We start from the raw sequence: 15058 nt of genomic DNA on the forward strand, positions 1-15058 counted from the left end.
TGAATAGATGTTGAATGTAAAGAACACATTTTATTTTAAAAACATTTATTAAACAGTTAAAAGTTGCACCATACTAATAATAAAAAAAAAAACATTCAAACAAATATAAAACTAACGCAAGCAGATCTCTAACTAATAAAAAATAGGGAAAACTTGATAAGGTATTATAGCCTACTGTACTATTCACTCCTAAAATAAATCTCACTATCAATCCCATTCTATCATGGCAACTAAAATAAAGTGAACCAGTCTCTGAAGTCTTCCACATTGTTGATGAGATTTTGGAGGATGTTTTCCCTGCCATCCTTTTCATTTTGAGAAGATGATGTTCCACTGGGCCCCTGAAAACTATTGGCATGTACAGTGTTTTGAACAGTACTATAGTAAAGTACTTCAATTAATCTAATGTGGTAATACTATAGTTGCTATGGCAACAAGCGTAATATAAACAAATGACCCAGTGCTGCAGTTTTTTTTTTTTTTTTTTTTTTTTACAATATGGTATATTATTCTATAATTCACCACACTTTAGTGTGGTAAACTACACTTCGTATTTCATTTTATCAGTTCACTTTTCTTAATACTACAGTATGCTAAACATCCATTAACAAGTTGTAAATAATAATAGCCTAAAACATAGACGTATAACTATTACTCAAAAACATTAGTATTTATTATAGAATTTACCCTAACCTGTAGGTAAATAGTGTAGCAACAACCATATCAACCTTCTTGGGATAACAATTTAACAGGAGGATCTCTGAAGAGCAAAAGCATGAAAAGAGGAGGAAACACAAGGCACAAATTTTAAGTCTGCATCATCTGACGGAGAGTGAGCAGATCATTCACACGTGAGCAGCCAGTGTTTTGAGTGCACGCAAGGAGTTTTATCTATGAACAGAGGAAATCGACGCGTTCGCTCGCTCGCTGGTATTACATGCGCTCTTGACTTGTACTGCTCTTATGACATTTGTCAGTGAAAAAATGCCATATGCTTGAACGTCCATCTCGCGAATAAACTATTTTCTGCCATTTTCATCTATTTGCAGCTTGTCCGCTGCGCGTCAGGGCTCAACGTTATTGTGAACTCAGACTTCGAGCTCAGAAGCTGAAATCATTCCGCGTTCAAAGTAAAAAGTTTCCATAGCCAGAGGGAGATTGATGACAACACATGCGTATGTTCGCTAACCACGAACAGGAAATACAACTGCGATATTTTCATTTGTTAATCTCTTGCGGGCAAAAAGTTTATTTGTAAACCATGTGTTACTGAACATGTATCGAGTAAAATATTACTGAAAATTTATTAGTAATGCCTTAAACTACTGCGCTACAGGAAAAAGTAATACGTTACTGTAATACATTACTTTTGTAATGCATTGCTCAAAAACACTGATTAACAGTCATATGCCTGAATGTAAGTCAATTAATTTACATTTCAGATTAATTTGAAGGATTCTGCCTTGCATGTTATTATTTAATTTTGGTGCTTTTTATTTAAATGCAGTTATTTAGGGTTTTTCCTAAATCACACTTTAAAATATTAATAAATATTAACAAGTACTTTTTTAAAGATCACACTCATCTTGCACATGCTAAATTTATATCTACATGTCTAACAATTTAAAAGTAAATGCACATTTTCAGTAAAGTAGAAATTTTTACCCTTTATACCATATGATTAAAATATAATTTGCTGTATTCTTTCCCAGATTTATTTATTTATTTATTTATTCATTCATTCATTCATTCATTCATTCATTCATTCATTCATTCATTTATTTATTAATTGTTTGTTTGTCTAGTATAATGAAACTTTGCTATGACTTAATAATGAATTAATTAATATGCTGACCAGTCAGGGCAGAAATTTGTTGTGTGTAAATCTGAATGACAAATGTGTACCCGCCAAGTGTCATTGCTTCGTTTCACCCCCAATTACCTGGCAAATAAATTCCACCACCTGAAATGAGAAAGATTGTACCATCTGCTGCTTCTGTCCCACTTTGGCTTCAACTCATCAAACATTCATTTCCACAAAAGCTCCTATGGCTTTTTAATTTGCAAGCCACATTTTTAGGTCTAGAGTGGAGTTTGGAACTCATACTGTAACATACTGTACTGTAGAGTGGACAGCCAACAATCTCTGGGGGTTATAGTTATATAAAGATGCCATGCACACACACACACACACACACACACACACACACACACACACACACACACACACACACACACACAATGACATTTGCTGTTTGTTCAAACTATTTTTTTAAATCAACTGGGACAACACAATTATGCTGTATTTTTGTGACAACTTAATTGTTTCATGTTCAGTTCACTTAAATTTGTGCACAATTTGTGAAACCCAGCATTGTTTACAGAGCAGCAGGGCATCCTGCAGTTTGGGACCTGGGGGCTATTCCATAAACCAAGCTTACAGAAAAAGCAAGGCTTATTTTGGTAAGTCAGGGTTATTAATGGCGGATTCGATTTCATTAATCAAATTTACGATAGTTCAAACTTAGTTACCATGGCAACTTATGCTGGGAAACTAGCTTGGTCCAGAGCAGGCTAACTCTCAAGCTAATCTTAAGTTCAAGCCAAATCAAAGTAATGTTAACATTCACCTGCCATATTCTGGTGCCATTTTAATTCACTTAACCTCTTTAAATCACTTAATAGCAAAAGAAAAATAAATAATATATATATATATATATATATATATATATATATATATATATATATATATATATATATATATATATATATATATATATATCCAAACTTTGCATTGGTACTGAATAATCTAATGTAAATGCACAAAAATATTATTGTAAAGCATCTTGTAGAAAATATTAATTTAAAAGAGAAATCTGTGATGGGTGTTCTTCTCTCTCTCTCTCTCTCTCTCTCTCTCTCTCTCTCTCTCTCTCTCTCTCGATATATATATATATATATATATATATATATATATATATATATATATATATATATATATATATATATATATATATATGTATATATATATATATTTGGCTTAGTGCCTTTATTAATCTGGGGTTTATTAATCTGGGGTTACCACAGCGCAAATAGACCCCAGATCTTGTTTTCTCACTGCCTGTGTTTTCCATCTTTTATATGTGCCCTCAAGATATAATTACTAGACATCCTGTTTTTTTTCACCAGGGCAATAATATTGTATTATAGCTCTGTTTTTATGGACCGTTTCCACTGAGTGGTACAGTACGGTGCGGTACGAGTCACCTTTATCAGGTTTGCGTTTCAACTGCCAAAAGGTGGGCATGGTGTATGACAAAGTTTCAGTCGACATTCTCGCTCAAGAAAATATCAAAGTAAAGCTGTGCAGGTCGTTCACATATCATATAAGAAGCACTTCTCTCAAAACAGAGGCTTTATACACATATTCATTACTAATCTTTCTATGTACAGGATTTGATTATAACTGTAGATCACATATAAAATGCGAAATAGCCTACTGTAACCTCTGTGATTATATAAAAGAAATATAAAAGGGAATTTATACGAACTGTTGTGATTGCCAGTGGGCTATTCTCCGCTGTCGATAACTTCCTGTAGTTTTTGCCGATTGCCAGCAAGGTTTCCTAAATACATAACCTTGGACACATAACCCTCGTCGTGGCTGTCGGCATCGCTGACGCGCACCTCTCAAAAAAATTTAACTGTACGTCTCAACGATGCGTAGCGCCAGCTTTGTGATTGGACGGCTTGGAAGTGCTGACAAGTGTGGGTGGGACTGAGAACCGCGTGTCCGTTGGAGCGACTGTTTACAAGTGTCGAGTCCCGTGAAGGAGTTTGAACCACTTGTGCATTCAGGAAGTGTTCAGAAAAAACAAAACACCAGCAAAGAAAATTGACACAGAGGAACATAAACACCTTATTGCCAACTAGCATTTCAAAGTGTTAATGCAGTACAACAGAAACAGTGTGCAGAAAAATAAATGCATAGCTACGCGCGTTGCATGCATCTTGTGTCACGCCGATCACTTGACGCAGAAGTATAAACCAGGCTTACCGCGCAGCCTATGCATGGACGCATAGCCCTTGCCGTGGCCGTTGCTGATGCGCACCTTACAAAACATTTAACTACACGTCGCAACGGCGCAAAGCTTTGTGATTGGTCGGATTGGTAGCGCTGACAAGTGTGGGTGGGACAGAGAGCCGTGCGAGTCCATTGGAGCAAGTGTTTACAAGTGTCGAGTCCCATGAAGGAGCTCTAGATCAGGGGTGTCAAACTCAATTCCTGGAGGGCCGAAGCCCTGCACAGTTTAGTTCCAACCCTGCTCCAACACTCTTACCTGTAGGTTTCAAACAAGCCTGAAGGACTCAATTAGTTTGATCAGGTGTGTTTAATTAGGGTTGGAACTAAACTGTGCAGAGCTGCGGTCCTTTTGGAACTGAATTTGACACCTGTGCTCTAGATGACCAGTTTTGTTTTGTGTTTACCTCATGGTTAAAGTTGTTGCACATCCGCCAGTTCCTGCCTCAAAATTGGCAGGTTTGAGCCACTTGTACATTAAGGAAACATTCAGAAAAAAACAAAACACCAGCAAAGAAACTTCACACAGAGTAACATAAACACCTTACTACCTGCTAGCATTTGGGAAGTGTTATTGCAGAGGAACACAGACAGCACGCAGAAGTATAAATGCGCTGCAATATGCAAGGCATGCGCCGTGGGCCATGCCGATCACTTGACGCAGGAGTATAAATCAGGCTTAAGTCGAAAGAAAGTGAGTGAGTGATTGAGCATTTGCTTGCTTGGTATATCTTTTTTCTCTATACTTAATTTAAACAATTTCATTTAATTTACAAACATTGTTGAGAAATTTTCATATTTATTCAATGACATGTAAAATAAATTTGTTGTCAAATTATTTTTGATTTAAGAAATTTAATTTTAAAAAATAAAAGCTCTTTTAAAATGTAACACATTATGTAAACTGTAATGAATGTGAATATAATAAATGTCATTTTACTTATATTTTACTTAATTCTATGCAGTAGGACTTGCAGATAAATAGACGGACGGACAGACAGACAGACAGACAGACAGACAGACAGACAGACAGACAGACAGACAGACAGACAGACAGACAGACAGACAGACAGACAGACAGACAGACAGACAGACAGACAGATAGATAGATAGATAGATAGATAGATAGATAGATAGATAGATAGATAGATGTTTGATTGTAATGTCTTAATATTGTATTATTGCTTTTACTGTATATTGCACATCTCTTTTTCACTTTTAGACATTTAGTCACCTACCTCAAGATAGCCCTAAGAACACAATACAAGGGTGCTACAACACACATGAATAGTGTGATACTGCCAAAGTGCTAGATAATGTCACTGCTCACTTAAAGTAAGAGTTGTTGAGCCATCAGGTGGCTCCATCAACTCAGCTCAAATTGAATTGTAGTGCTGGATTGTAAGGAAAGATGCCAAGTAGAAAAAGTAGGGAGGATGACTTTAAGATTGGGATGAGTGTGTGTACAATGAGAAATGTGTCTCAAGGCATCATTTGAGAATAACTGTTGAGTTCGCTCTTCAGATAGTGTCTTCTGGCAGACTTAGAGAGCGAGAGGGATGTGAAAGCATCTGAAGCAGCAGATTGCAGCGATTGGGATGTACTCTTTGATGAAGGTTTGAAGGAAGCAGGGGGAGGCCATTGGCACAATTGCAGGTTAGAAAAGAATCTTGAATTTAAGTGTCGTGACGCCTACTGGCAGCCAATGTGGTGTGACATTGAAGCATTTCTATCCCCAAATTCTTTCACCTCACACTTTTCAAAACTATAAAAGACTGGCATCCATCTGTCTAGCAATTTACTGAACTGTAAGAAATTCAGCACAGGTAATTCGTTTTAGGAGAAAAAGCTCTTCTTTTTCAATAATAAAAAAAGGTTTCTCTGTCTGTCTGTCTGTCTGCCTCTCTCTCTCTCTCTCACTCTCTCTCTCTTTCTCTCTATCCATCCATCCATCCATCCATCCTTCCATTCATCCACTCATTCATCTATCTCGAATCATTATAGATGCGGTACTGATGTGTTGCTGCGCTGTGTTACTTGTCCGGTGTGCCGCTGGCTTTATAATCGCTAAAGAAGCCAGACATTAACGTAATTGCATGGACCATTATGGCACACTCCATTACATTGACAGGTGATGAATAACTGAATAACTATTATCCTGCAAAATAATATAGATTATTTAAAGTCACCCTGTAAAAACAATAAATAAGTTATTAAAACTATAATGTTAATTTTTTTTTTTAAATATATAAATAAATAAAAAATTAACCTGTTTTGGTTTGTGCTTCAAAATTGCTCTTTGTAAACTGACATTTCCACATTAAAATTTAATCTAGAATTAATTAATGTATATCAAACATTAAAGCATTATACCAAACATTAAAGCAGAATATGCAGTGATTGCTGGTTTTCCCAATGTTATCAGAGCGATCTACTGCACGCACATTGCTATAAAGATGCCATCTGAAGATAATATTTGCATAGGCTCATTCAATAAATGTGCAAATAAAATGTGATGCTCAAATGAGCTTAACATAATACACTCCCTTATTAATGATTCCTACTTGTCTTCCTCGTGATGAAGAGTTGGCAAAATCTGATATGTAATGGGGAAAAAAGAAAAATGAGTTCATCATACGCTGGATTCGAACCAGGTTCGTGAACGATGGTTTAAAAGCATGTTGCCACGTGCTTTACAAGCCACTAGTTATTAAAACTATTATGTTTAGAAATGTGTTGAAAAAATCTTCGTTAAATAGAAATTCTAACAAATACAGCAAATAATACTGACTTTAACTGTATTTTCTCTCTCTCTCTCTCTCTCTCTCTCTCTCTCTCTCTCTCTCTCTCTCTCTCTCTATATATATATATATATATATATATATATATATATATATATATATATATATATATATATATATATATATATATCCAACCATCGTTATACAATAACTTGCCTAATTAACCTATACTGCCTAGTTAACCCAAGTAACCCAGTTCAGCCTTTGAATGTCACTTTAAGCTGTATGGAAGTGTCTTGAAAAATATCTAGTACAAAATTATTTATTATCATCATGGCAAAGATAATAAATCTGTTATTTGAAATAAGTTATTAAAACTATTATGTTTAAAAATGTGTTGAAGAAATCTTCTCTCCTTTAAACAGAAATTGGGCGAAGAAAATAAACTGGGTTGCAAATAATTATATATATGCAAACAGAGATTCCAATCATTCAATAAAAGCATAGAAACTGTAATTCTGGTTAAAATTTTAAGTTGTAAAGAAAAAAAATATACAGCAGAATAAAAAAGAAAATCCATTCAGAACAAGTTATGTCATTCTGATTTAAAATTACAAGGCCGTTTCTTCAAACAAAACAATCAAGAATGAATCATTCAAAGCAAAAATCAATAATCATCTTCCATCTACTTCATTCTTTGGATATTTTTGACAATAACATCGCATTTTCAAAAGTACTGATAAAATACAAAGGCTCAATATCCGAGTGGAATTATTCTCAGTGGTACAGGTTTCATTCACTTTATGGCCTGCTGTTTGCCCAGAATTTAATGGATGTTTATTTTTTATTTTTTTGCTGTGTGTGATGATGCAAATGCTATCTCATCTACCACATTTTCATTCCATTGCAAAGACAAACATAATCATGTTACTCCTCTGCACCTAAGTGAGAACCTACTAATTCAACGTTTTATCGTGTTCAGCCAATGTCCCAGCCCATAAACCTCTAATCAAGCCATAACAAGCATATTAAAATGGAGTCAGACCTGAGATTATCAGCACCACTCTGTATCACACTGCTGCGCTGTTTTAATTTTTCCACAGGGAAGGTGCTTCTTGCGAAATTTAATTATTTTCTACCTTAACAGTTTCCTTAAACATGAAAATGGCGACTGTGTTGCAACATTTGCATTTATTGTCCAATTTCCTCTCATTAGTTCAAGAAAAGGGGTTAAGCTTAAACTAAGTTGCTTAGAGATTGCTATTCCACATGAGAGATCTTGTCAGAGATGCAAAAATACAAAGATTGTTAATAGGAATGTGATTTGTATATAGCAACCTCTTCACACTTATAAAGATGAATGGCATATTGCATGGCACCCGGACATGGGGATGAAGTGTATCTTGGCTCTTTTACTTTCGAAGCCCGGGAGAATCATTAAATCAGAGAGATGATTCAGCAGCCTGTTTAAGTATAGCACCGCATCTCCATTTCACCGGGCAATCATTTGACTCAGTTGGACAGCAAGAAGTAAAAAATTGTGTGCCTGCAATAAGAATGAAGGCAAAGTGTCAACATGCTATTTTTTTTTTTTCGGGGGACAAGAACAGGACCAGTACAGGAAAAGAAGTGGTCGGCATCATTATCCATCGCAGGAAAAAAAAAAGTACAGATGGATAATAATGCAGGTTTAAACTCTTCCCTGTTCCATCTTTCTTGTTACTTAGTGTGAAAGCTGTATGATGACATAATACTGCTTCATGAAGAATTATATTGTAGGATGTGGGATCATTTACCATGCTTACTTTTAGTCACTGTGGTTCTTTTATTAAATGTAATGAACTACTTCTCCTGCCAACTTGTTGGCATATAGTAAGTTAAAGCTAACTCACCTGGTCTTATTTGACAGCCACCTAGAAATCCATCTAATAAATATGCTATTTTTAATTGGTTGTAGTCTGTGTACATATTACTGTTGATCATGTAAATCATGTAAACAAAGTAAATGCAATTGTAAAAATATCTAAACAGTGTTTTCCAACACTACTTCAAAGTTTTTCCTCAAACCTGCTTCAGCACACTAGCCTGAAAGTTTCTGAGCAGTGTTCCACTTCACTTTAATGCCCTTTCTTTGCAAACTTCCCTTAGCCTAGTTTTTGCCCATGTGCATCATTGCATCATATGTACAATGGATTAAACTGGAACATTCTGAGCATGTACTCACAAGGAACATAGCAATTTATTAATGTATTTAGAATAGGCTGTTGGAGATGATTCATAAAGTTTCATAAATACAATATCTAATTGAAAAAAATTACTTTAACAAAGCATCAGTGGGGCGGCATGGTGGCTCAGTGGTTAGCACTGTTGCCTCACAGAGAGAAGGTCACTGGTTTGAGTCCCGCCTGGGCCAGTTGGCATTTCTGTGTGCAGTTTGTATGTTCTCCCTGTTTTCGCGTGGATTTCCTCTGGGTGCTCCAAATTCATCCACACTGTAAACCCTAATAAGTTAAGACTACTCAAATGATTTGAGGAAAGTGATTGCCTTAATTACCTGAGTTGACCAAATGTGGTCTCTTCATTGAATTAACTTAAATTAATTACAGATATGGCTAATAAAATGGTTAGATTAATACTTCAATTTTTTTCAACTTTTATATAATTTTCTTACTTCCAGGGTCATTTATATCGTTTATATTTAGAGTTGATATTTAGCCGCACCATGTTGGTGTTTTGTAACATCTAATTTTTACAAGGTAGGTCATTAGCCCGATGCTCAACCCCTTAACCTGAAGGGCTAGGACATACCCACATACACTATGGACAATGTAGCTTACCCAATTCACCCTTAGTGCATGCCTTTGGACTAGTGGGGGAAACCGGAGCACCCAGAGGAAACCCATGCCAACGGGGAGAACATGCCAACTCCACACAAAAATTCCGTAACACTTTTTAATAACTACATACCATGAACCATTTATTAAGCATTAGCAAATAGTGAAATCCTTATCTGGTAAGCATTAACGCTACAGTAATAAACATTTGTAAACAGTTTATAACTGCAGCTACAAATGCTGTATTCTTGACTTATAATCACATTTATAATGTGCTTAATAGCTGTACTTTCAAATTTTGTTAATGATTTATTTTTTATTACTACATTATGTATCACATTATTTACCAACCAGTTATTTACGAATAGTTGGTTGTTTTTTTAAGATCATTCAGAAGGAGTTAGTAAATGATTAATAAACTATTCAAATTAGCATTTATAATTCTTGTTATTCATGCATATACAGTACTAACATTTAATTTGTTGTTAATGAATACTTTATTAACTCAACTTCATCCAGCTTTGTGACCTAATCTAAAGAGGATTATGTATGCTTAATTAATTCCTTATAAATGACAATTAAAGGCTCAGTTAAATTTTAAACAGGAAAAAACAAACAAACAACATTATTCATTTCTATTTGTTTGGAGATGCACAAATGAAACTGTACCAAACAAAAATATATCTATGCAATCTTATCTAAAATAAAATTGCTGTACAGTTAAAACTTTTCTTATTATATTGGTAAATTATAATGTTGTTTTATGCAATTTTATGTCGAATTTTGACACTCTTGTTATTCAGCAATATTTAAACTTTACAGTAATTTGAATTTTTAGGTAAGATTGCAAAGGTGTATTGTTCATTTAATACCATTTTTTTATTTGTCATTTATAAGGGATTTATAAAGCATAAATAGACTTTAGTTTTGTTCACAAAACTGCATGAAGTTGAGTAAATAAAGCATTTATAAACATACATGGTAACTATTACTACATGCCTGCATAATAACATATATAAACATTCTTTTTAATAGTTTATTAATCATTCACTAACTCATTCTGAATGATCTTAAAAACCACGACTTCTCTTAAATACAAATGGTTTGTAAATAATGCAATACTTTATTTTGCTATTATACTATAATCTGCTTACTAATGTTTATTAATGTAGAGTTAATGCTTAACAAGTAATGAACTCACTATGCTATAATGCTTACAGATTTTTTTTTTCAATTGTTTTGCCACAAATTTCAGAACCCTGAAGTCAATTTTTAAAACTCTAGATACAAAACTCTAAATATCCACTACTTTTAACGCAGGCTCTCCAGTGTTCAAAACTCTGCATGCTGCGTTCATTTACTTAAAAGAAGTCTTGCATTTGCAGGATCATTGGTTCACATAATCCTTTTATCATACAAATACTACAGGGGCACAACTTTAGATCACCAGCACACAATATGCACATTGTTTCAATAAACAATCTTTAACAATCATGAAATATTGTTGTTTAAAATGTATGGTACAGGTTTCATTATGGTTTATACATAAGTGTAGAGGGAACAGTACAGGCAGTGGATACACTGAACTAGTTTTATTCATTCCATCATAATTTAGGTTTAGTGTCATTTTTTTCTCAATGCACAGTCTGCACGTCCCCATATAAAAAGCTGATAAATGGCAACAAATGCAACTTACCATTGGATTCCATATACTGTATATAAAATGTCATAATAATCAATAATTTGCCAAAATAGTGCAAAAATCACTTTTTACATTTTTTGTGTGCGTGCACACAATCAGCGAAATCTGCAACAGGTGCATGTGAGTGGATTTTCTCCATTTTATTTGTTGAACAGATTTGATTATAGTAATCTAGAAAAAGTCTGTAAAATAACAATGTTTTTTTCTGTAAACATTTTAATAAAAAAATATTTTTAGATTTATTATTTTTTGCACTTTATTTCAACAAAGAAATTTTTATCGTACTATTATGGTTTTTCATAAAAAAATCTTAAAATTATGCAGAACGTGGTATTGACGCAGGCATCATTAAATGTTTTTATTTCTGTTGCTTAATTCCAACAGAAACATACTAATAAATGCAATACATACATACATGCTGTCATGTTCACCAGCGAACAACCACCAGATGTCGCTGGTAAACACACACACTTAGAACTACACCTTTCCTGGACTACATTTTCATACATGCACTTCTCCCTGACACCCATGCTCACTCATCTAGCTTGATTACATTTGCACACCTGAGGACTTTCAGAGACTGATTAACACACACTATTTAAGCCACACATTCACCCCTTCAGTTTGCCGAGTCTTGTTTATCTGTAAGGTGACAATACAACGCGTTATCCTGGTCTTGGTTTCCCGTGTTTTGTTCTTAGCCCTGTTTATCCTTGTCATCCTGTTTAGCCGCCTGCCTTACGACCTATTGCCTGTTTACTGACTACGATTCTGGATTGTCTACATATATCTGTTTGCTCCCGTATTGACCACTGCTTGCCTGACTGTGAATAAAACCTGCATATTGGATCCTACCTTCTGTTGTGGTGTTACTCCCCGGCGTTACAGAAGACTCGGCCACAACATGGATCCAGCGGGTATAAAGATCATGCGTCTTCGTCAGGAAGCACGGTCCATTGAGGAATATGTGGAGGACTTCATCCAGGTAGCCCATTTAACATCTTGGGATGAATTATGCCTGATGATATTTTTTTGCGGAGGACTTTCGGAACCCCTTTATTCTATCATGCCATTACATCAGCCCCACTGGACATTAGAAATGTACATCGAAATGGCATTACAATTGAGTGGGTCCCCTTTTACTATTGGCAAGGCGGAGGAGACCCCTAAATGTTTTTTGGGGGGGGGCATAGGACAGCAAGACCCGCTGGCAACGGGGCTTGCTGCTCATACCACTACCACACATCCAGCTCACAAGATGGCCGACTCCAGTCCTCCAGCTCACAAGATGGCCGACTCCAGTCCTCCAGCTCACAAGATGGCCGACTCCAGTCCTCCAGCTCACAAGATGGCCGACTCCAGTCCTCCAGCTCACAAGATGGCCGACTCCAGTCCTCCAGCTCACAAGATGGCCGACTCCAGTCCTCCAGCTCACAATGTGGTCACAACCAGCCCTCCAGCTCACAATGTGGTAAGCGCCAATCTGCCACCAGCTCACAAGATGGTTTCCTGTTCCTTGTCCGTTCCTGCCATAGTTCCTGTTTCAGTTCCTGAAATATCATCACCTGAGCCACCAGAATGGCCACCACCACCTGAGTTACCAGAGCTGATGCCACCACCAGAGCTGTTACCGCCAGAGCTGCCACCGCCACCTCCAGAGCTGCCACCGGCAACTCCAGAGCTGCCAGACCCTCCAGAGCTGCCAGACCCTCCAGTGCTGCCAAAGCTGCCAGATCCTCCAGAACTTCCTGAATGGCCGCCGCCTCCTGAGCTTCCTGAATGGCCGCCGCCTCCTGAGCTTCCTGAATGGCCGCCGCCTCCTGAGCTTCCTGAATGGCCGCCGCCTCCTGAGCTTCCTGAATGGCCGCCGCCTCCTGAGCTTCCTGAATGGCCGCCGCCTCCTGAGCTTCCTGAATGGCCGCCGCCTCCTGAGCTTCCTGAATGGCCGCCGCCTCCTGAGCTTCCTGAATGGCCGCCGCCTCCTGAGCTTCCTGAATGGCCGCCGCCTCCTGAGCTTCCTGAATGGCCGCCGCCTCCTGAGCTTCCTGAATGGCCGCCGCCTCCTGAGCTTCCTGAATGGCCGCCGCCTCCTGAGCTTCCTGAATGGCCGCCGCCTGAGCTTCCTGAATGGCCGCCGCCTCCTGAGCTTCCTGAATGGCCGCCGCCTCCTGAGCTTCCTGAATGGCCGCCGCCTCCTGAGCTTCCTGAATGGCCGCCGCCTCCTGAGCCTCCTGAATGGCCGCCGCCTCCTGAGCTTCCTGAATGGCCGCCGCCTCCTGAGCTTCCTGAATGGCCGCCGCCTCCTGAGCTTCCTGAATGGCCGCCGCCTCCTGAGCTTCCTGAATGGCCGCCGCCACCTGAGCTTCCTGAATGGTCGCCTCCAAAGCTTCCTCAATGGCCACAGCCTCATGATCCAGGGCCACTGCAGCTTCATGCTCCAGGCCCTCCGCTGCTCCACGCTCCAGGCCCTCCGCTGCTCCACGCTCCAGGCCCTCCGCAGCTCCACGCTCCAGGCCCTCCGCAGCTCCACGCTCCAGGCCCTCCGCAGCTCCACGCTCCAGGCCCTCCGCAGCTCCACGCTCCAGGCCCTCCGCAGCTCCATGCTCCAGTCCTGCCCCCGCTGCATGGTCCTGGCCCTCCATCCCTCCCCCAGTTCGGCCTCCGCTCCACCTCCCGCCTGAACAGTATTAGGAGTGTCTGGAAGCCACTCCTTAGAGGGGGGGCTCTGTCATGTTCACCAGCGAACAACCACCAGATGTCGCTGGTAAACACACACACTTAGAACTACACCTTTCCTGGACTACATTTTCATACATGCACTTCTCCCTGACACCCATGCTCACTCATCTAGCTTGATTACATTTGCACACCTGAGGACTTTCAGAGACTGATTAACACACACTATTTAAGCCACACATTCACCCCTTCAGTTTGCCGAGTCTTGTTTATCTGTAAGGTGACAATACAACGCGTTATCCTGGTCTTGGTTTCCCGTGTTTTGTTCTTAGCCCTGTTTATCCTTGTCATCCTGTTTAGCCGCCTGCCTTACGACCTATTGCCTGTTTACTGACTACGATTCTGGATTGTCTACATATATCTGTTTGCTCCCGTATTGACCACTGCTTGCCTGACTGTGAATAAAACCTGCATATTGGATCCTACCTTCTGTTGTGGTGTTACTCCCCGGCGTTACACATGCATATATATATATATATTTCAAATTTTAATTAATAACAGCTTAAAGTGAAGAGTGAATCCAATCCAATTAATGCAACAGTATACACAAGTGCTCAGGGCTCTTTTTATGGTACTGGGTTTCAGCGATATATTCCTAATATTTACACCCTTTCTGCTCTGGGGATGTTGTTTCTCTCTACTAAAGATGTAAAGTGCTGCAAGAGCTGCAGAGGATTTGGTTATTGTATCAGTATCAAAAATAGTTTGCAAAGTAATTTCTCTAAAGTATGGCTGAAAACAAGAATGCAGGCAATGTTTTGTGTGTGTCATGCCAACTATTTCATGGAAAATTATTTATTTAGAGGAAGTTGTACAATTTGTACAATTTAGTATAATTTTCATATCACTCAATGACAGTTATGGTGTACGGGTGGGGTTTGGTGTGAATTATTCATATGGTAATTGGTCATTTGTGCTGTGTTTCACATGAATTACCCATTACATTTACAGCACATAAAATTGT

The 15058-nt window shown here is 38.1% G+C and overlaps 1 protein-coding gene across 1 annotated transcript; it reads right to left on the minus strand.

Moving 5' to 3' along the window:
• Positions 1-7340: 7340 nt before the first annotated feature.
• LOC141378719 (uncharacterized) lies at positions 7341-14513 on the minus strand. Its single transcript, XM_073929826.1, has 2 exons — positions 12214-14513; positions 7341-8368 (listed from the first exon to the last, which is right to left on the minus strand). The coding sequence occupies exon 1, from the start codon at positions 13998-14000 to the stop codon at positions 12801-12803; it is 1200 nt and encodes a 399-aa protein (XP_073785927.1). The 5' UTR covers positions 14001-14513; the 3' UTR covers positions 7341-8368; positions 12214-12800.
• Positions 14514-15058: the final 545 nt, after the last annotated feature.

This window comes from Danio rerio, chromosome 18 (genome assembly GCF_049306965.1).
Source record: "Danio rerio strain Tuebingen ecotype United States chromosome 18, GRCz12tu, whole genome shotgun sequence".
In the NCBI taxonomy this organism is placed as follows: Eukaryota; Metazoa; Chordata; class Actinopteri; order Cypriniformes; family Danionidae; genus Danio; species Danio rerio.

Bases quoted from the DNA above. Each gene is read 5' to 3' on its own strand.
- LOC141378719 (XM_073929826.1), bottom strand. From the start codon at position 14,000: ATGGAGGGCCAGGACCATGCAGCGGGGGCAGGACTGGAGCATGGAGCT.